Source organism: Ochotona curzoniae, unplaced genomic scaffold (assembly GCF_017591425.1).
Source record: "Ochotona curzoniae isolate NIBS_2020 unplaced genomic scaffold, NIBS_Ocur_1.0 scaffold_4505, whole genome shotgun sequence".
Taxonomy (NCBI): Eukaryota; Metazoa; Chordata; class Mammalia; order Lagomorpha; family Ochotonidae; genus Ochotona; species Ochotona curzoniae.
Window position 1 is genome coordinate 48,081,758 of NW_024467118.1, and position 22,843 is coordinate 48,104,600.

Genomic DNA, 22,843 nt, shown 5'->3' on the forward strand with positions numbered 1-22,843 from the left:
AAGCTAGCTAGTCATGTGGAGCTAGTCCCACCACATGATGCCTGAATATCCTGTGTTCCCCCTAATCAGTATCAGGAAATTTCTTTTCTTACAGATATAACCTAGAGAGGATTTACTGGGGAAAATACTCCATACCTATCATTTAAAAACAGAAACAGTCCAATTGTGAGAATATATAGATTTTTACATGCTGTAAACAAATTTTAAGAACATTTCTGTTGTATTAATGGCTAAACTTAAATGACTAATAAAACTTTAAAAATGGACTTACTCATAATTTGAAAACCATCACTTCAATAAAAATATTGATTAATTGCTTTGATTAAGGTGAAAATTTGTATATTGTAAAATTCACCTTTGGTGTAACCCAGCCCCACCTGTGGTGGGCATTTGGGGCATGAACAGATTTGGACTACCATCTGTTTCTGTGTCTCTCAAATAATTTTCAAAAATCCCTATCACTAGAAATTCAATTTGCTTGTCCTGAAACTTGACACAAGTAGAATCGTAGTGAAAACTCTCTGCCATGCTTCTTTCAGAAAAACGCTTTGATGTTATCTAATTGTGTACGTCAGTTTGTCCATTGTTATTGCTGAGTAATATTCCATTATCCTGACATGACTGTATTATTATTATTTTTTTTTTTTGGCAATTTTTGCTTCTGCTAGGAATCTTCCATCTGTCTCTTACTATGATTGCTTTAAAAAATTTTAAATCCCTTGGACATATTTGTAATATTTTAAAGTCCTTGTGTGTTAATTCTAACATCAGCACAGTCTTGGGATTGGTTGCTATCAATTTCTTTCTTTTGACTATGTATCACATATTTGGGGGTTTTCTTTTTATAAATATTTTTGCTTATATGCTGAGAAATATTAATGCTAATTTCTCTACCTTCTAGAGTCCTTCATCTTCTTTACAGTTGTTTTTGTGTTTTAGTATGCAGCTGGTCAGTTTGAAGATAGCTGCTTTATTCCCTTTCTGAGGGTAGCTGTATGTGGATTTTATCCTTATTGTAAGATGAATCTGGCCTGAGCTTTAGGCTGAGCTGATCTTCCCCCTTGGCTCTTCTGAATTTCAACGGAAAGCCTGTGGTCTCACTTCTGACTTGGTGGAACTTCAGCTCCAGACTCTGTCTTCCTGTGGTGAGCAGTCCCTGAAGTGTCTGGGTGGCTCCTTCTGCCTTCCTGCTTTTGCTCTCACTGGTCTCCTAGTAGCCTTACCCCCATGCCTGAGTATCTTGGAGTCACAAATGGTTTTGAGAGTTTGCAACTAGATTTTGTGACTCCATCCTTTTATGTATGTCCTGCCTTTATTTGCAGTTGTCTGGAAACTCATAAATATATTTTCTGATATATCCCAGTATCTACAAAACTGTGTCACGTAATGCAATATGTAATTAATTTAAAAAAAAAAGATCACGCATCTGCTGGTTTACTCCCCAAGTGACTACAACAGTCAAGGCTGGGTCATGAGAGAGCCAGGAGCTTCTTCAGGGTCTCCCCTGTGGGTTTAGGGGCCCAAAAATTTGGGCCATCTTCTGCTGCTTTACCAGAGGCATATGCCAGGAGCTGCATTGGAACACGGCAGTCAGAACTCAAACTGTTAACCATGTTGAATGCCATCACTGCAGACAGTTGCTTAATCTGATATAGCAGGGTGCAAACCTGTTTTATTTTTTGTTTTTATTTGTTTTATGTTTTACTTTAGTGCAACATAAGGTAGTATCGCTGTTGAATCATTTTGAGATCAAGGATCTTCAGCAATTTGTCCTTTCAGAGAAGAGAGATTCAGTGGCATTCATAAGATACTGAAAGCAAGAATGACTTACTATTTTTTAAAGATTTTAAAGATTTATATATATATATATATACATATTTTTTTTTTTTTGCAAAGTCAGACATACAGAGAGGAGGAGAGACAGAAAGGAAGATCTTCCGTCCAATGATTCACTCCCCAAGTGACGGCAACGGCTGGTGCTGTGCTGATCTGAAGCCAGGAACTCTTCCAGGAACTTCCTCCAGGTCTCCCACGTGGTTCAGGGTCGCAAGGCTTTGGACCATCCTCGACTGCTTTCCCAGACCATAAGCAGGGAGCTGGATGGGAAGTAGGCTGCCAGGATTAGCCCATGTGAGATCCCTGGTTCATTCAAGGCGAGGACTTTAGCCACTAGGCCATTGTGCCGGGCCCTTAAATATATATTTTTTTAAATATATTTTTATTTGAGAGGCAGATTTACAGAGAAGGAGAGACAGAGAACATCTTTCATCTGCTTGTTCACTCCACAAATGACCACAATGGCAGGAGCTGACCTTATCTGAAACCAGGAGCCAGGAGCTTCCTCTGAGTCTCTGACTTGGGAGCAGGGGCCCAAGCACTTGTGCCATCCTCTGCTGTTTTCTCAGACTATAAACAGGGAACTGGATGGGACGTGGAGCTGCTAGGATATGAACTGGTGCCATCTGGGATGCTGGCACCCAGGTGGAAGAATAGTCTGCAGAACCAGCCACTGACTTATATTTATTGATATGATGTTGTCAAGTTTCACTCATATTGTGGTATGTGATATGATTTCACTCCTTTTTAAGGCTAAATAGTATTTTATCATGTACAGTTGTACACACAAACATACACTACTTGTAGTTTATCTATTAATCTGTGGATGGATAATTGGGTTATTTTCACCTTTTGGCTGTGAAATGATGTTACTGTGAATAAGAAATGTATTTTTTGTTTTTGAAGACTTAGAAATTTCTTTGAGATATAGTCTTTTATCTTGGATAGGCTGATCTGTTTCAGAAGTGCTTATGAAAAAAGAGACATGATGAGGACAGGACTAATTGACACAAATGAACGACATGTTCTCCTCAAGCTAATTTCAGCATAAAGTGATTTTTTTTTTTTGGTAAGGAAAATGTTATAGAAAACGTTATATTTAATATGATTTTGCTCTTTTTATTTAAACTATATTTGTGATGTTCAAATATCCTGTCCTTTTTTAAAAAGCAGAATGATTTTTAGGGAAGTTGAGCATTTCTTAACCAAAAAGAGAAATATTGACAAAATGAGAGCATGATATCACTTAGAATCACATCAGTTTTGGAGAATAAAATTTCTGTATTTGGAAGTAGTTACTTTTATTTATTTATTAAAGATTTATTTTCTATTTATTGGAAAGTTAAATTTTGCAAAGAGAAGGAGATACAGAGAGGAAAATCTTCTGTCCACTGGTTCACTCCTAAGTGGCCGCAGTGGCCATAGCTGAGCTAATCTGAAGCTGGGAACCAGGAATCTCTTCCAGGTCTCCCACACGGGTGAAAGATCCCAAGGCTTTTGGCCGTCCTCGACTGCTTTCCCAGGCCACAAGCAGGGAGCTGGATAGGGAGTGGGGCTACCGGGATTAGAACCAGCGCCCATATGGGATCCTGGCACTTGCAAAGCAAGGGCATTAGCCACTAAGCTATTGTGCTGGTCTCAGAAGTAATTAATAAACAATGATAAGAAAAACTAGAATCACCTTCTAAAAAATTTAGTCATTAAGTTCTATGGAAATTACAATCAAATATGTAAAGAAGGCTGTGGGAAGTTTCATAAGAATCTAGAAAAACTGTAGTGATGAAATTTGCATGCCTTGAGTATTTTCATTTACATTGATGGACATTGGTATCAGTACCTTAATTGGAATTCTGAATGTCATTAGCTAGCTATAACAGAATTAGCAGTGTTTGGAGCAATTACGAGACCATGTGGGAGTGCATACCCCATATCAGTGTGCCTAGGTTTGAGCCCCAGCTCTCCTTCCAGTTCATTTCCTGCTACTGAACACCCTGGGAGCCAGCAGGTTAGTGCTCTGGAGGCTGGCTCCCTGGATTCTGGGCTCCTGGCTTCAGCCTGACCCAGCTCCAGCTGTGTCGGTATTAGGGGAGCAGGTCAACATTGGAATCCCTGTCTCTGTCTCTCTTCTCACCTCCCTATATGTTTCTCTGCCTTTCAAATAAATAAAACGTTTAATACACCTTTTTAAAAATGAGGCATGAAATAATATAGTTGGGTTTTTTCTGGAGCAATTTTATCAAGGACTGGCATGTGTTGTAGCAGTTAGGCCTGTCCCTGTGTTGGAGTTCCTGGGTTGAGGCCTGGCTAACCCACTTCCAATACAGGTTATGACTAATGCACATCCTGGGGAGCAGCAGACCGTGCTGAAGTACCTGGGGCCCTGTGTCACCCATTTGGGAGGCCCAGGGTAACTTTCAGCTAGCATTTTTTGGAGTGAAGAGGATGGGATCGTCTTTCCTATTCATAGTCTCTATCTCTCCTGGTCTCTGCCTTTCAAGGAAAGTGAAATGATAAACACACAAACAAGAAGTCTTGTGACGAAAAGGGCACTTGAAAAAGGATGTGTTTGTCCAATGTAGTTGAAAATTAATAAAATGATGTCAAACATTAAAAAAATGAAATGATAAAAGGTTTTTTTTAAAAGTTTGTAGCATTAAAAGTATAAGTATCTTTTTTGAAAGAATTATCAAGGCTGCAAATGCTGGAATTTAATTGAATGCTTGGGAAGATCATCAAAGCATATTCAGCTGTTTTGTTAGTCAATTAAAATTTCAAAAATGCTATTTCAGAACTTCAGATATAACATGAATAAACTTTGTATGCCTGTTTGGGAAGTCAGACAGCTAGCCTTGCCAGATATCTTTAAAAGTGTCTACTGAAACTGCATTTTCTGGAAAATTGGCAGAACATAGGGAAAAATACCTATAAAACTTTGTTTGTTTGTTTTAGAGAAAATGTTAGCAAATCTTTGGCTTTTAGTTAAGATTTCAGTTAGAAACAACACCATTCATCGCTTCTCGGCCTTTTGGCTAAGATCAGGTATAGGAACAACACCCAAAAGGCCAGCACGGCGACTCAGTAGGCTAATCCTGTGCCTGCAAGCACTGGCATTCCATATAGGCACTGGTTTGTGTCCCAGCTGCTCCACTTCCTATTCCAGTCTCTGCTTATGGCCTGGGAAAGCAGCAGAGGATGTCCCAAATTCCTGGCACCCTACATCCACATTAGAGACCTGGAAGAAGCTCCTGATTCCCAGCTTTGGATCTGTTCAGCTCTGGCTGTTGTGGCCAGTTGAGGAGGTGAACCAGTGGGTGAAAGATCTTTGTATCTCTCCTGTGTAAATCTGCATTTCCAATAAAAATAAACAAAGCTTCTAAAACAACAATGGGAAACAACACCCGTATCCCTGGGGCTAGCATTGTGGTATAGTGAGTAAAGATGCTGCCCGTGATGTTGCTCTGTGTCTGATCCAGTTCCCTGCACATGGCCGTGGTAAAGTAGTCAAAGACGGCCAAGTGTTCCCCTCATCCATGTCTCCAAATGGATAAAGCAGGAGCTTGGCCTAGTCCTAGCTATTCTGACCATCTGGTGTGTGAAATAGCAGATGAAAATATTTCTGTCTCTCTCTCTGTTTTTCAAAATAAATAAATAAATCTTAATAACAACAACAGAAAGCCACCTGTGTCCCATATCGCCATGCCTGGCTTTGATCCGCAGCTCGTTGCTCTCTGACTCCAGCTTCCTGCTCCTGCCGGACTCTCAGAGACAGAGAGGAGGTTCAGGTAGCTGGGCTCCTGCCACCCACATAAGAAACCTGGAGTGAGTTCCACTCTTTGCCTCAGCTTAGCCTAGCTCTACGCATGCATCCTGGGTATTTGGAATGTGAACAAACAGATGGAAGCTTGCCTCTCAAATTGAAAAAGAAAGAATATTTTTGACTTACTAATCTCATATCTATTGCATAATTTTCACTAGGCTACCTTGAATTACCGGACTAATGTGAATCAGATAATTTAGTTCAGTCATTATTGAACACTTGATGTTTGTTCAGTGAGTAGATTGAGTGTTCAGTTGAAAGCTCTTGTATTGAAAGTTGCACTTCAGGGCCCGGGACGATAGCATAGTGGTTAAAGTGCTTGCTTTGCATGCCCGGGATCCCTTATGGCCACTGGTTCTAATCCTGGCAGCCCTGCTTCCCATCCAGCTCTCTGCTTGTGGTCTGGGAAAGCAGTCAGCAGTCAAGGACGGCCCAAGGCCTTGGGATCCTGTAGCTGCATGGGAGACTCGGAAGAGCTCCTGGCTCCTGGCTTCGGATTGGCTCAGCTCCAGCCATTGCAGCCACTTGGGGAGTGAACCATCAGATGGAAGATCTTCTTGTCTTTCTCTTCTCCTCTCTGTATATTCACCTTTCCAATAAAAATAAATAAATATTTTTTTAAAAAGTTGTACTTCATAGATTTTTATTCTTTCAAAGCACTGGGGATGCTTTCTCTAGTCTTGGTCTTGGGAGACTGTGGTTGCTTTAGAAATCCCAATGCCTTTGCTGATTTTTGTGTTGTTCTTCACAAATGTAGTGAATTTTACATGTACATTTTTAGATGAGTATATTTCTGTCAGTTCTGATTGGCACTTAATTTTTTTAAAAGAATTTCAGTAGATACTTGTGCCTCTAAGAAATTGCTACATATTATACAAAAGATCATGACTTGAAAGCGGCTATAATTATAGAAGATTAGAAGATCTTGCAAGGTCATTGTCTAAGTATATTAGAACTTGTGGATTCTTCAGAATAGGTGCCACATCTCCTGTTTATGGCCCTTTCTGGAGCTGTCTGGGTGTGCAAGAATTAGATGGTGACACAGAGGAGGGAAGGCTTGCACCTGGGGAACTCCGACTTCACTGTCCACTTTCAAATCCGGTGTTTTAGTTCATGACTCCTTGTCCAGTGGCATGCAGTATGTGTGTCACCCAGTGACATAAACAAATAACATCAGTTTTTTTTGGCAGGGTAACTTCACATTGGATTTTGCAAACCATTAAGGGCCATCTCAATAAACAATACATTGTTTTATCCTTATCTTTAGTCCAGTTTCTGGTTGAATGATGGCTGTTTTTTGTCCCGAGAGACCTAAGAGGCGGACGGATATGACTTCTTGGTCTTTACTTCACACTTGGGGCAGGTGATGTCTTTGAACTGCCCTGAATGAAAGCCAAGCATAGAAACTGTGCCTCTTGGAGATCTTTTTCTTTACTGTGAATTTGAATCGTTCCTTGATACGCAGGGTTATACACAGAGGTTGCCTAATAACACATCATTTGCAGTAACATGGTAATTGTTTAAGCACATCTTTTTTTAAAAAAGATTTATTTTGTTTTTATTGGAAAGTCATATATACAGAGAAAAAGAGAGATAGAGAGGAAGATCTTCTGTCCATTGATTCACTCCCCAAGTGGCTGCAATGGCCAGAGCTGAGCCAATCTGAAGCCAGGAGCCAGGAGCTCTTCCGAGTTTCCCATGCAGCTGCAGGGTCCCAAGGCTTTGTACTGTCTTTGACTGCTTTCCCAGACCACAGGCAGGGAGCTGGATGGGAAGCAGGGCTGTCGGGATTAGAACCAGCGCCCTCCCGGGCATGCAAGGCTAGGCTAGGCTAGACTACTCTGCTGGGTCCGGTAATTGTTTATCTTCCCTCTTTACCTTTAGCTTTTCACTGTTGTGTTTTGTTAACCCCTCTTTTCAGATTAACCTAAAACTAAAGTTCCAATCGTGTTATTCCATTTTCTAATCTCCACTGGCTTTCTTGTATGTTTTTTCTACTTTTAGTCAAGTCCCAGAAAATATATTTCTATAATTAAAAACACCTGGTTTTTGTTGACTGTTTATTGTGCCTTGAGAGGAGTAACTCATTGTCTAGCAGTAAAAATAATATCACTGTTGTGAATATTTGTTTATTTTTAGAAGGGCTTTATTTATTTGAAAGGCAGAGTTACAAATAGAGAGAAACTGACAGATGAGAGAGAAATCTTCCATTTGCTGCTGCTGTCCCCAAATGACTACAAAGGCCAGGGGGAGGTCAGGCTGTAGCTGGGATCCAGGAGCTTCAGCCAGGTCTGCCACAGGGGGGTCAGGAACCTGAGTATATTGGCTTTATTCTGCTGCCCTCACAGGTACGTTGGTGGGGAGTTGGATTGAAAATGGAGCAGCTGGTACTTGAACTGGTGCTCATGTGGGATCTGGCTTCACAGGTGGCAGCTGAACCGGCTGTGCCACAATGCTGATCCCCCACTTATGTTTGTTTCCCAAGAAAGACCATAAAGTTGTTTTATGATCACATATGTTTGCTTGAATTGACCCACAGAATATGTTTTAAAATATTTTGTTCATATGTGTACTTAAGTAAATGAGGTATGTATAACATGAAGGAACTTTAGAAAGTTTATGGAAAAAATGGTATTAAGAGATTAGTGGAATGCCTTGCTGCAAAAGGAAGTGAAATGCACACACATTTTTTTCATAATATGAGTTTCCTGTGAACTTTTTGGATCCCCTTGGCAAATTTTCCAAATCATAGTTTGTTGTGTCCATTTTGTGTTGAAGTTATATCTATTTTTATGATGCTTAGCTTGAAGAGAATGTTGAAGAACTATTGATGGAAAGCACATGTTTTTAGCCCCGGGGAAAAAGGTTTGCCAGTGTTCATTTTTTAATCAGTCCATAAAAATGTATTATCAACAGAATATTTTAGAGATATGTTAGTTAATGTATGCAATGTGAAGAGTAGATGTATTTGGGCACCATGTAGGTGATATCCTCTTCACTTTAAACCTTTAGAAGGCTGATCAAGGTCTTGTTTTCAAGATGTTAAGTGTATTGTATTGTCTTACTCTCCTGTTAGAGTTTGAAATAAAATTTTAGTGAAAAGCAAAAGTACTCTTCTGAAGATAAGCAACAGTAAAACAAAATTCAAGTCCGATCTGTCCTACGATACACTGAAAAACGGTTCGCTTCTGACAGGTGTGTGGGTGTTTCCCCCACACACCAGTCTTATAATTCAATTCAGTTCTGACACTGTGTCATCTACCTGGAGGCTCCTGTCTGCTAACTTACTCTTCACATGCCTACAGTGTCAGAGCTGGCTTGACTGAAACCAGGAGCCAGAAATCCAATCTAAGTCCCCACGTGGGTGGCAGGAATGCAGCGATTTGAGTCACCTCCTGCTACTGCCCAGAGTCTGTATTAGCAAAAAGCTGGAGTCAGCAGGCAGAGCTGGGTATTGAACCAAGTGCTCCAGTATGGGGTGAGGACACTGAGCCAAATGTCCACAACACTTGTCAGGTTTTTACTCAGTTTATCTTTATGGAGCATAAAACAGCTTCCTCATGATTTCTGCCTATCAGTTCTACTTGTACTTCCTAGAGCAGTTTTACAAAGCACTATATTTTGCATGGTATTTCAATGTAGACAGGCTTTTTGAAACAAGTTGTGCAATTGTGGGAAACGAAAGCTATTTCGTGTTTCTCATGGTTTTTATTCACGTGACTCATCTTGTTCCACTGATGTGTAGCTGTGCAGGACTGCAGTGTGCTAACAGGCATGTTTTGTGTGGCGGGCAGTGAGGAGACTTTGATGTTGTCATCTCTTTCAGCAAATTGTTTCACTTTTTTCTTTGTAAAGATTTATTTATTCATTTGGAAGTTAGAATTACAGAGGGGGAGGAAGAAACATCTTGTATCCCTAAGTTCACTCCACAAGTGGTTGCAACAACCAGAACTGGGCCAAGCCAAAGCCAACAGCCAGGAGTTTTAGCTGGGTCTCCCACGTGGGTGACAGGGGCCCAAGCACTTGGGCCAATCAGGCTCCTTTCCCAGGCCGTTATCGGGGAGCCGATTGGAAGTAAAGCAGCCAGAACATTAAATGTGCCCAAATGGGATATCGGTGCTGCAGAGGGCAGCCTCAGCAGGTGTGCCACAATGCTGGCCACCTGTTTCACTTTTTCAACCACAATTTCCTGAAGGGATGAAAGTCAGTTAGTATGTAGGAACCATGCTCTGTTTTTTTGTTGTTGTTATCAATAAAAGATATGATAAGATAGGCCCATTTTAAGTGTGTGTGTGCCAGAATATCTATACAGTTGTCATATTTTTATTAGATAGTGCTGGTCCACAGATAGAGTTTTTAATTCTAAGGCATAGAGCTGATCCAGAATTAAGAAAATAGATATTAGAAGCTTTCAAAGGATATGACTTACCACTGATACTGAGCCCAGGATGATATCCAAGTCTGATAGATGGGGATTTTTCCTGTATTAATTGCAGTCTTGCTAGGGATAGAAACTACAGAGTAATTGAACAGTAAGTGTTAAATATAAAAACTTATTAATTCACAGTCAAATGTTGAGTCTAGATTAAGATCCTGGTATTCTATACCAGGTAGCCTGGCTATGATTCACAGCTCTGGTTCTTGCTTGCTCCTTCCTGCAAATCAGACTCTAGCAGGCAATGATAGTGGTTCAACTAGCTTGGTTCCTGCCATCCCCATGGGAGACTTGGATTGGATTCTCATCTCTGGGGTCTTGCCTGACTTATTACTATCCATCTGGGGAATGGGCCAGTGGATTGGAGCATGCTCTCTTGCTCTTCCATAAAATTAAAAAGTAAATATTAATTTATAACATGGGGTTAACTAACAATGAGTGAAAAAAATTAAGAAGATTATAAGAAGAACAGATAATGGGAACTGCCATCCTAAGATGCAGTAAATTAAAAGAAGTTCCCATCTTTGTCTCACTGTAGAGGCCATGACCTTGGCACAGATGATTGTAACTCCATGGGAGTGAGCACCTCTGGGTGCCATATATGCACTTGTCTGCTATATGGGGCAGGAATATTCAGAAAAAAAAATACTGGATTCAGGAACAAAAGCCCCTTCCCCTACAGCATGTCCTACTGACAAACTTAACTTTATGCTGATTTGACAAAGAACTATCTGTAGTGTCCAGTTGTACCATCAGAAAGCAAAAAAAAAAAAAAGTGCAGGAAAAAAAGAGTGATATTGGAATAGAAAGACAATAGCTTGTGAACTAGCACAGTGTGTTGGAATGGTGTAAGTTATGGTAATTTTGATGAATGTTGTTGGTTAGGTAACAAAATGGAATATTTAAAAATTAGACTGTTGGAAATAATCTAGGATATATGATGATCACACTCAAGCATTCTAGTTAAATAAGAAGCTTTCATTTTTTTTAAAAGGCTTAGGAAAGAGCCCTTGTCTTCTTTTGAGTTCTACTTTCTTCTCTTTATATCGTAAGCAATGATTGATGAACAGAAGGTAACCAGTTCCCAGTAGAAATGCTATGTTGATGGTGGCTTCTTTTATCTAAGTTTAACTTATTGCTTTGTTTATTCCTGGTAGTGTTCGACTACAGTTATAGAGATTATGTTCTGTCCTGGTATGGAAACCTCAGCAGAGATGAGGGACAACTTTACCATCTGCTCTCAGAAGACTTTTGGGAAATTGCCCGGCAGGTGCGCCACAGACTGAGTCACGTGGATGTGGTTAGAGTTGTCTGCAATGATGTTGTGAGGGCTTTACTCACACATTTCTGTGACCTGAAAGCTGCTAATGCCAGGTAACTGTTGTAATTTGAACAACTTCTCTACTTGTTTTTTTTTTTTGCACTAAGCTATTTTTCTTTCTGACTGATGAACTGAAGTTAACACAAAACTCTTGGATATTTGGCCTCTTTCTTTTTTTAAAAGATTTTTTTTATTGTTATTAGTAAGTCAGATACACAGAGAGGAAGTTCATCCATCTGTTGATTCACTCCCCAAGCAGCCACAGTGGCCACAGCTGTGCCAATCTAAAGCCAGGAGCCTGGAGCCTCTTCCAGGCCTCCCTCGTGGGTGCAGGGCCCCAAAGCTTTGGGCCGTCCTCAACTGATTTTCCAGGCTACAAGCAAGGAGCTAGATGGGAAGCAGGACTGCGGGATTAGAACTGGTGTCCATATGGGATCCCAGTGTGTATAAGATGAGGATGTTAGCTGCTAGGCTGCCATTGGCCTCTTTCTGACACTTGGCTCAAAAATGTCGATATATCATTAGGGGATACTCATGATGTTATGATTGAATAGCTTTTTCTTGATGAATTTCTTAAGGGAAACCACTTTACTGGATATATTTAATCTTGTCGATAACTTAAACGGTGAGATGGATTTTCCTGAGCCACTGCTGGGATGAACTCATTTATAACTAGAGATAGAAAATTTAGCACAGTATTTTATAATGGGAATAATGTAAGTGAATTTACGGTTTTTATAAAAATATCAAAGATAGTTCACGTTTCTGTTTTGAGCTCTGTGGTAAGAATTCTATTGCATCATAAGATCCTGAAAACTAGATTTTTTTTTTTTAAGAGAAACTTTACTATGGAGCTTGTGGGCTGTAACCAGAGAAAATGTTTTATTGAACTTCTGTACATGTGAATTATTGCAATAGCTGTGTGTACACATTTCTTCCTAACTCTGAATTTAGTGGTAAATTGGTGGCTTGAATTGCTGTAAGTGTAGGGTACACACTACTCTTTCCATTAGCCATCAGAATGATGACATCATCACATGTTATGTAGCCGCTGGAGAACCCAGCTGTGCCTGTGAGAATGCCAGTGAACAAGAACATGACGCTTTTTGTTACTCTAGCATAGTCCTGACCTCGAAGACCCCCTGAAAAGGAGTCCTGGGCTGCCAGGGAGCCTCTGGGTTACCCTTTCAAAACTGCTTGAGCAGGAAGTAACTTCCTCTCAGGCCTCTCCATTGGGGAGTTTGAACTAATAAGGGAAGTGAGAGAACTAGGGCTCTTGGGTGTCCCGAAAAAGTGCAGCCTTTCCTGTTGAAGTGTTCTACTGCCTGGAGCACCTGCTTATTTTCCCTGTTTGCTATGATAGTCACTATGTAAAGTATATCCTATTTCTTTATTGAAGGCCTGTTTGAATTCAGTGGGAAATTTATTTGAAGTATGTAAGTTATAACCCAATAGAGGACAATATTTTAGATGGATGTTTATTCTGTTAATCAGACTGATGGATTTAGGGCTTGGATTAGGGAAATTACATGTTTTTATGACCTTTGAATTTCAACATTAGAATGTGTTTGTCAGAGACATTTAGCGGTTTTTGAAATGACTGCTTTTGTGGCTAATTTTAACACAGGTACAGGTGAAACATCAGAATAATAAAAGCAGATAACTCATTCCTGTTAGAAGCAGCTTGTTTTGTGCTTCTCGACTTCCTATGCCAGGAGTAGATTGATCTCACTCATTTCCAGGCTGTGCCTGAAAGCTCTAGTTGATCATTAGAAATAATAAAAAAAGAATAAATAGGAAAACAAAGGGCAAAAAATCAACCAATGTTTTCTGGAATTATGAATATCTGAAAACATGTCTGTAGATCACTGGTGTTTTGCATGTAGATGACCATATCCTGAAGAACTAGGATTTGTCTGTGTATCTGTGAAAAGCTAGTGTTGCCGGAGGAACTGCTATTACAAAAGTCACAGGAAGACGGGCGGACAGATTTGGCAACAACAGTACTGTCTGCGCCAGGCAAACAGTACTGCTGTCCCAGAAACCTCTGTTGCTCTATAGATCTCTGTGGGCTGCAAAATAACTTTGGTAGCCTACAGAGCACCCTGTTGAATTGGCCACTATCAGACAAAAGAATAATAAATTGCGTTAATAAAAGCAGCTCACCCTCCGCCTGACTGGTAGGCAATTGTGTGGAGGCAGCTTTCTGGTCAGCCTGTGTTTCTTTCCTGGCCGTCATTCTGTGTGCTGCTTTAAGCCAATCCAGATCTCATTGAATTCTTGCCTCTGTTTCCTCTTTGTTTGTCCCTTCTATCTTGTTCTAACATGTTTCAGGGAAATCTGAAAGTGATTGTTTTTATACTATTAATTCAATAGCATCTTTAATTTCATCGTCTCCTTATAATTCCTGCATTTTGTTTATCAGTCAAATGTTAACAAATTGAAGCAGAGTGAGGGTGAAGCACATTTTTATTCTCACATTTTCCTTCTTTGCCTTTGAAATTGCTTTCCTAGTCATGACGTAGTATATTTTGGGCTTGGAAAGTCAGACAGAATAAATCTTGAGAAGAATTTCCACCACTGGCTACTTCTGCAACTTTAACTAATCACTTAAGTACTCAGACATTAATTTTCTGTTCTGTCAAATGTTGGTGATGATAATGTACTTTTAGGTGTGGGTGGAAGGATTTTTTATTTATTTTGAAAGTCAAAGTTACAGAAAGAGAGAGAGGAGAGAGAGAGAGAGAGAGAGTCAGAGGCAAAGATATTCTATGCCCTGGTTCACTCCCTAGTTTCACTGGGCAGGACTGGGCTAGGTCAAAACCGGGGTGTCAGGAGCTTCATCTTGGTTTCCCACCCTGGGTGCAGGGGTCCAATGCCTTTGGGCCAACAGCAGGGAACTGGATCAGCTGCAGCAACCATTTCCTGCTGTGTCACAACATTGGCCCTCAAGTATTATACGTGTGAAACTTATGAAAGGTGAATGGCCTTTTTCTTACCCCTAGAGTGGGAACCCAGAAGCAAGTAGTAGGAATTGGCAGTTAAGAGGTAACAGAGCGGGGCCCGGCGCGGTGGCGCAAGTGGTTAAAGGTCCTCACCTTGCCGCCCGGGATCCCATATGGGCGCCGGTTCTAATCCCGGCAGCCCCGCTTCCCTTCCAGCTCCCTGCCTGTGGCCTGGGAAAGCAGCAGAGGACGGCCCAAAGCTTTGGGAACCTGCACCCGCGTGGGAGACCCGGAAGAGGCTCCTGGCTTCGGATCGGCATAGTATCGGCCCGTTGCGCTCACTTGGGGAGTGAATCATCGGACGGAAGATCTTCCTCTCTGTCTCTCCTCTCTGTATATCTGCCTTTCCAATGAAAAAATAATAAAAATAAATCTTTAAAAAAAAAAAAAGAGGTAACAGAGCTGTATAGATTGAAGGCTGCAGCTCACTAGAAGGCTAATTAGACACCTCCTGACCCAAGAGTAGCGTAGGACTCACACTTCCTGGCTTTTAAAGCAGTTTGGGAATCCACTTCCTAGAGAACATCCTAGAAATGTCCTGAACAGAGTTAGCAGAGGGAGTGCAGGAGAGCTCTCCTGTCCTTTTCCCATGGATCAAGCTTGTTTGACTAAAACCCTCTGGCCTTTGGGTCCCTGGGAGGTTTTTCCCTAAGTGCAGCCTGAAAGGGAGAGGAATTTGATAGTCTGAGCTTTGGGTTCCTTTTGTGACTTTCTTTCGGCGGGTGTGGACAGGGAACTTTGTTTACTTTGAGATGTTATTTAAAGCTTTGTTTACAAAAGAACTTTAAAAAAAAATTTTTTTTGGCCAGTTTCCTCCCATAAGCACTAATCAAATGCACTCATGCTTTAAAGTTATTAAAAAAAATATTTGGGGTGACAAAAGAGTAGCATTTAATCATACTGTATTGAAATGGTAAGTTTCAGTTGGAAGCATTCCTGGAGTTTAAGATAATGGAAGATGCCATTTTTAAAAAGTCAACATGCACTAGTTTTTGTATAAAGGCTTACTCTTAAAAATCTTTTTGAGTTGTTGAGTTCACACACTAGGGTAGATTGCCTCAAGCTTTTTGCTGAAGAGGAGAACACTTTTTTTTTTTTGTCCCTTTAGTCTCTAGTTAGTGCGGAAAGAAACTGCAGTCAGCTGCTGAGAGACCTTGGCCGTGAAAGCACTGTTATGGATTCATGATTTGTTTCGTTTCCCACGCAGTGCCTGTGTATCCCCACCAATCCCCACCCCTGTTTTTTTTTTTTTCTGTACTTTTGGCTGCTAGTTATTATGAGACTTTTTCTTATTTTGCCTATTACTGGGAGATACTAAAAAAAAATTCACATCCTAGTCTTTCTTGAATATATAGATACAATAGATACTATGGAAAAGGGAGAAGCAAAAGTTCTTTCCACAGCTCTTTCCTTGGATCCTCCAAGTAGATAGCTCTGGAATGGGGTTGGGACTGACAGAGAAGTACGTGACCAAGGTGGGCAAGGCTGGTTGGAAAATGCTTGGGCGCTTCACAGTATGTAATTCCTCATCAGAATAGGTAGCCTCAGGGTTAGTGTGATAACACAGCTAGTTAATCCACTGGTTGGGACACTCACCTCCCATACTGGATTGCCAGTTTAAGTCTTAGCTACTTTGCTTCTGATTTTATTCCCTGTGAATGTCCATGGGGTAAGCAGCGATGGCACAAGTACTTGTGTCCTGCCACCCCTAAGAATCAGTGTAGTTCTGAACTCCTGACTTTGGCCTGGCTGAACCCGGCTTTTACAGGAAGTTAGGGAAGTGAATCAACAGGGGAGAGACCTCTTTGTGTCTGTCTCTGTCACTTTGCTTTTGAAATAAATAAAGATGTCATTTTAAAAAAATAAAAACTAGCATCAAATTTTGAATTATTTACTCACTAGAATTGATTGTAGATTTAAAATAAATTATTTTTTTTTCATTGGAAAGTCAGATTTACAGAGAGAAGGAGAGACAGAGAGAAAGAGCTTCCGTTCGTTGATTCATTCCCCAAGCTACCACAGCCTCTGAAGCCAGGAGCCAGGAGCTTCTTCCAGGTCTCCTGTATGGGTACAGGGTCCCAAGGCTTTGGGCCATCCTTGCGTGCTCCCCCAGGATACACATGGGGAGCTGGCAGGGATGTGGGGCAGCTGGGACACAAACCAGTACCCATATGGGATCCTGGCACATGCAAGGCAAGGACTTTAGCTACTGGGCTACTGTGCTGTGCCCTCGCAAATTTGTTTCAATCCTATGAACTTTCAAATCATGAAGGCTCACTGGTGACACTGATTTGATGTTTTGTAAGTTGTTTTTTTTTTAAACTAAATGAAGCTAAAAAGTACATATAAGAAGATATCTAGAAGATGTATATCCTTTTGAATTGTTGCTATGATTTGGCAGTTGCAACCTTTGATGTTACTCAAGGTATTTATCATAATTTAACTTGAAAACTCAAAAGGACAGTTATCACAGGAAAGGACTGATATTGATGAAAAGGTGGCAGAGTTATTTTAACCAATGTGTTGCCCATTTGACATACATTATATATAGTATATAACCAAATTGTTTCTAGAAGTTGCTTCCTCTTTCCCGGTCTTCATTTGTCTATTTTTCTAGGCATGAAGAACAGCCGAGGCCTTTTGTGCTACACACATGCTTGAGGAATTCAGATGATGAAGTAAGATTCCTGCAAATGTGCTCTCGGGTTCTGGTGCTGTGTCTTCTCCCCTCAAAGGATATCCAGTCTCTCAGCTTACGTATAATGCTTGCAGAAATTCTCACAACAAAAGGTAGACTTACGAGATTGATATTACTAATGCGACAAGTGTGCAAACTAATGTGCAGTGTATTACTATAATACTGCGTATTCTGTGAAATATATAGAAGTTAAAGTATTTTCAAAACATGAAGTTGAAACGTCATGCAAAGAAAACAGTTGGTCGCCATATATGTTAATTTAAAATTTTGTATATAACGTATTGACAGATGCACATCCATTCTCTTATTTGGCACATGGAAATTAGTTCTTAATGCTCGTACAAGCACTCATTTGGATTAGTTATTTATACAGACCAATAGTAATATGTATTAATAAAGCTATCTATATGTATATGAAGATATTCAAACCTTGAATAGCATTTACTTAGTCTTTGCAATAAGACTTATTGCTAATGCCTATACATATTTTTTTTGAACTTGGATTAAGTGAAAGGAACTCTACCATGTTATAATGTGATACTAGAAAAAAAGTTTAATTCACCCGGGGAAATGCTTAGCCAGCATGACACAAATGGAAGAAAGTGCTACTAAGGGGCAGTTTCCCTATTTCAAAATTTCAAACAAGTAGCATTGCATTTGAAATGCACTGATTGAATATCTCATTATGTAAAGATTGGCCAGCTGTGTCTATCAGTCGGCAACCACGGAGAAAGGGGGAACTTTCCAATCTAAAGTTAGTAGGATGAATTTATAATGGCATAACTGATTTTTTTTTAACAACTTCCTCCCTGAGATCTGCTTTGACCAGATGGGAGAATACTGACTTTTATACTTTAGCAACCCAACCTGTTGAGCCTTGTAAAAAAAAAAATGAATAGCCAATGTGTAATTTGAATAGCAAATTTAAAGAGCTGTTAGTAGTTTGGTTTCCAAATGACTTCATTTTGTTATTTCTTTACATTTAATATTCATATATTAAAATGACCACTTGCTTGTAGCTATAGTAGATAATGTGGAAGGATAGCGTGTGTGTGTGTGTGTGTGTGCGTGTGTGTGTACAACTTTGAATGTTTGAGCTGTTTATAATTTCTTCATTTGTCTTAATTTCTAAAAATAGTTTCAATTCTATGGTATAAAAACATTTTCCCTAAAGAAGAATTTTTTTTTTTAGTGCTGCTTTGTTTTTCCCACAGTCTTGAAGCCAGTAGTGGAGTTACTGAGTAATCCAGATTATATTAACCAAATGCTGCTTGCTCAGTTGGAGTACAGAGAACAGATGAATGAGCATCACAAGAGAGCCTACACTTACGCACCTTCTTATGAGGAGTTCATCAAGCTTATTAACAGCAACTCTGATGTGGAATTCTTGAAGCAACTAAGGTATTTGAGTTTTAGTTATTGCACAACAGAAGCTGCTGCTTATCATTCATGGTCTAGCTAGCTTTTTTTTTTTTTTAATGTGATTGCTAGGGAAGCAGAAATGAAAGAAGTTTATAAATCTTATTTTTTTAAAAGATTTATTTATTTATTGGAAAGTCAGATACACAGAGAGGAGGAGAGACAGAGAGCAAGATCTTCCGTCCGATGATTCTCTCCCCAAGTGACCGCAACAGCTGATGCTATGCCAATCCAAAGCCAGGATCCAGGAACCTCTTCCGGGTATCCCACATGGGTGCAGGGTCCCAAGGCTTTGGGCTGTCCTCGACTGCTTTCCCAGGTCACAAGCAGGGAGCTGGATGGGAAGTGGAGCTGCTGAACCAGCGCCCATATGGGATCCCAGCACCCATATGGGATCCCAGCACGTTCAAGGCGAGGACTTTAGCCGCCAGGCCACGCCGCCGGGCCCATAAATCTTATTTTTAATGACAACTATATTTACTCTGCTTCTCCTTCATAGTGGAATTAGGATAAATTTTTTTGAAGACTTATTTATTTTTATTGGAAAGTCAAATTTACAGAGAGAAGGAGAGACAGAAAGATCTTCCATCTACTGGTTCAGTGCCCAAGTGGCTGCAATGGCCAGAGCTGAGCTGATCCAAAGCCAGGAGCCTTGTCCAGTCTCCCATGCAGATGCAGGGGTCCAAGGCTTTGGACAGTCCTCTTCTGCTTTTCTAGGCCACAAGCAGAGAGCTGGAAGGGAAGTGAGGCAGCTGGGATACGAGCCAGCACAATTATGTGATCACAGTGCAAGCAAGGCGAAGACCTGAGCCACTAGGATACTGTGTTGGGCCCTAGGATAAGTTTTAGAGTGTTGGTTTTCTCAGTTAGGCTATCAGGGGCTGAAAGCTCTTTGGTTGTTAAGAATACATGCTTAGCTGTTCAGTTATCTCAGACAAGCATTGAAAGGAGATAATATAGACCGTTCAGAGGGTCAAGGGCACAGGTTTGGGAATAAGGGATCTTGACTGTTTTTAATAGGGCAGTCTCCCTTAGCATCCTTAAGATGTTTTAGGTGTGGCCTGTGTTTTTGTGTATTTATTTTTTTCATGGTATGTGTTGTACCTGCACATGCAACCTGACTATGGACTGCTGTCTAGTTTGTAGATTCTCTGGGCTCCTGCTTCTCTATTCACCCTTCTGTTTGTCCCAAAGGGTGATATTTGAGAAAGGAAGCTGTTGATTTTCATTAGTAATTATGGTAAATCATTGATGGAAAAGTGAAGTATTGGCGGAAGTTATTTGGGGATTTTAAACTCGACACATTTGTCTTTGAGCTAGAGTTAGAATCAAGATAATTTATACTATTTAATTTTTTCATCCAAATATGCTAAGAAGCAAATGTTACAAATAGCACTAGTTTCTTGTAGCCTATGTCACATGTTATTCTTACTCTGCACTTGCTGTCTATGGCTTTACTTACAAGTAGTTTACTTACAGTATTTCATCTGGAGATTTTATTTATGCTCCTCTTGCCATGAATGATCCAGAATATTCTAAATGCACTCATTTGTTACGGATTTTGTTTATGACTGAACCTAGAAATTGTTTTTGGTAAATGTGGCACTTGAGCTGAGAGAGGACATTATATATTCTTGTTAGCTGTAGCTTCTTCTAGATTACACCCACTGAGAGACTGTCTTTAACAATGGCTTCTTAAATCTTTTTTTCTGTAAAAAGTGAAAAGAACAATGACAGAGCACTTTTGTTGCCTATTCTTCTTCTCAAAACCCCAAGCTCTGGTTCTAAGCATGCCATTCAACACCATAATATTTGGAATTCACTCATATGGTGCTTTTATTTCTACTACTCCCACATATTTCCAAATATTTTCACTATGACCAAGGCAACATGATCACTACTCTTTGTGGAATTATGATTTCTTCCTACAACATTGCTTATGAGAAGACACCTCATGTTGACAGATTGTGGGTACATGAAGTCTTAACACATTTTTCCTCTTTAAATAGTCTTTCCGCAGCAAAGTCAGATATGTACTGTTTGGTCACTCCAAAAAAGTTTAAGACATAAGTCTAGAGTGAACAATGATAAATCAAATGAATCAGACTTACGAATGAGTGTGCCACACAGAAGATTCCAGCACTGCACATGTAGTCACGCTGCTAATGACACTAACAAAAAGATGTTAGATGAAATTCCTTTATCAGGGATAAGTATTTTGAATGGTTAATTATTGGCTTTCTAGCATCAAGTAGTATTTTGTATCTGAACATAATTAGTGTCTTTAAAAATGAATGAATCCTTTAAAAATGTGTTATTTATTTTTATTTGAAAAGCAGAATTATAGAAGAGAAGGCGAAAGAGTGATTCTATCCACTAGTTCAATTCCCAAGTGGCCATAATGTCCAGAACTGGGCCGATCCAAAGCCAGGAAGTAGGATTCTCCTCTGGGTCTCATACGTGGGTTCAGTGTCTCGACGATTTGGGTCATTGTCTGCTAATTTCCCAGGCCATAAGCAGAGAGCTGGATCAGAAGTGGAGCTGCTGGAACTTGAACTGGTCCTCATATGGGATACTGGTGCCACAGGCTGAGGATTAGCATGATATGCCATGATTCTAGCCCTAAAAGTAAATGATGATTACGTGGTTGACCAAGATGGGAAGGGTTGAGGCTTAGGGAAAAGTGGGTGAAATCATTGTTTCCTAATTCTCCATTTCTTCTTGTCTCTGGGAAAAGAGGGGACATAAAGGGGGAAGCTACACAAATGTCCCAGTACCCAGGGATGGGGAACCTCCACCCAGTATCAACCCAGGATCCAGCTGTAGTACATGTACTGTGGGTTCTGACAAAGTGGTTTGGATAGTTCTGAAATGCTGTTAATATCACCAAGCCAAAGGTGAGGCAACCCTCCCATTGTCCATTGGCTGACATAGTCGACCTCAAGTCTCCATTCACTCAGATTTTTGCTGTTACCATTATTTGGGGTAGTTGTCCAATTTACTCTGTTATTCTTGTTCTGCAGTGGTACCAAATGGACTGCCTTATTCTCCATGTGCTTCAGGGTGTGCATCCACTGCTCCACCTTTCTCACTCACAGGCAGGTGGAAAGACCAAGGCCAGGTGACCCCAACCCAGCACCTACTTCTCAGGCAGGCCAAGAGACCAGGGCCAGGTGACCCAAGTCCTGCCAGATCCTCCACCCCTGGAGCTCATGAAACTGGCACCCACTTTGCAAGTGGTCCCCAGGACCTGGCACAGGCAACCTGAGCTCCCCACCGGATCCTCCATCCCTGGGGCTGATGAACCTGGCAGCCACCTCACAAGTGGGCTCCAGGAACTGGGAGTAAATGAATCTTAACAAGAATTAAGTTTACCTTCTTTGCTGCCAGGAAGTAGCAAAATGCTCAAACCTACTTGAATGCTATAATTCATCTTCTATTAAATAGAGTAGCTCAGTAAGGTTTTCCCTTTAAACAATAAAGTCATGGTGCCTGTTGCTCCTGGATAATTGAACTACTGATTTTTGTCACAGTTGAAGAATCATGGAATGCCAATCTGAATGACCAAAGATGATGCTAGAAATTCTGATTTTTAAATACTCGCCCCCCATTATGTGATGAAATAAAAACAGTGTGGGTACAGAAATATAGGGCAACATGGAAGATGAGCACTGGAAGTCCTAGGCAGCAGGCCCTTTGATGAGCACTGACAGAAGACTTCATTTATTTGTTTATTTGAAAGGTAGAGTTTCAGAGAGAAGAGACAGCTTATCCATGCTCACTCCCCAAATGACTGCAACAGCCCAGGATGGGCCAGGCCAAAGCCAGTGGCCAGAATCTTCTCCCAGATTTCCCTGTGGATACCGGGCTCAAGCACATGAGCCATCTGCACCTGATTTTTCAGTCACATTAGCAGAAAGCTGGATTGGAAGTGAAGCTGACAGATGAAACTTAAACTGATGTCCATATGGAATGCTGGTGCTGCAGGCAGAAGCTTAAGATGCTACACCACAGCACTGATGCCTGAAAGTATCTCTTCTGTGAGAAACAAGTGTGTGTGTGTGTGTTTGCACGCATGCGTGTGTATACAGATTTAATAAAGTTGGTGTAATGATGGAGGTCAGTTGGAGTGACGGGTGTTCTGATCTCGCTCCCCTTATAAGCTTTTACTTCCTTGTGCATGTCTTGGGAAATGGTAGGTGGCTTCCTCCAGATGGACTGAAAATTCTCCTAATGAGGAGTGTGAGTTCTTCTTGAAAAGAGTCATGGCGACAAGTAACATCAGCTATGGGGTCATGGTAATGTTGAACTT

General features: G+C 40.6%; 1 protein-coding gene across 3 annotated transcripts in view; it reads left to right on the top strand.

Moving 5' to 3' along the window:
* The window catches only part of SNX25 (sorting nexin 25), a 110,649-nt gene that overhangs the window by 27,273 nt on the left and 60,533 nt on the right, over positions 1-22,843 (top strand). For all 3 annotated transcript variants that reach the window (XM_040966463.1, XM_040966464.1, XM_040966465.1), the window contains exons 3-5: positions 11,246-11,462; positions 17,032-17,204; positions 18,327-18,513. In XM_040966463.1, coding sequence (XP_040822397.1) covers positions 11,246-11,462; positions 17,032-17,204; positions 18,327-18,513 — 577 coding nt within the window. The remainder of the gene's footprint in view (positions 1-11,245; positions 11,463-17,031; positions 17,205-18,326; positions 18,514-22,843) is intronic.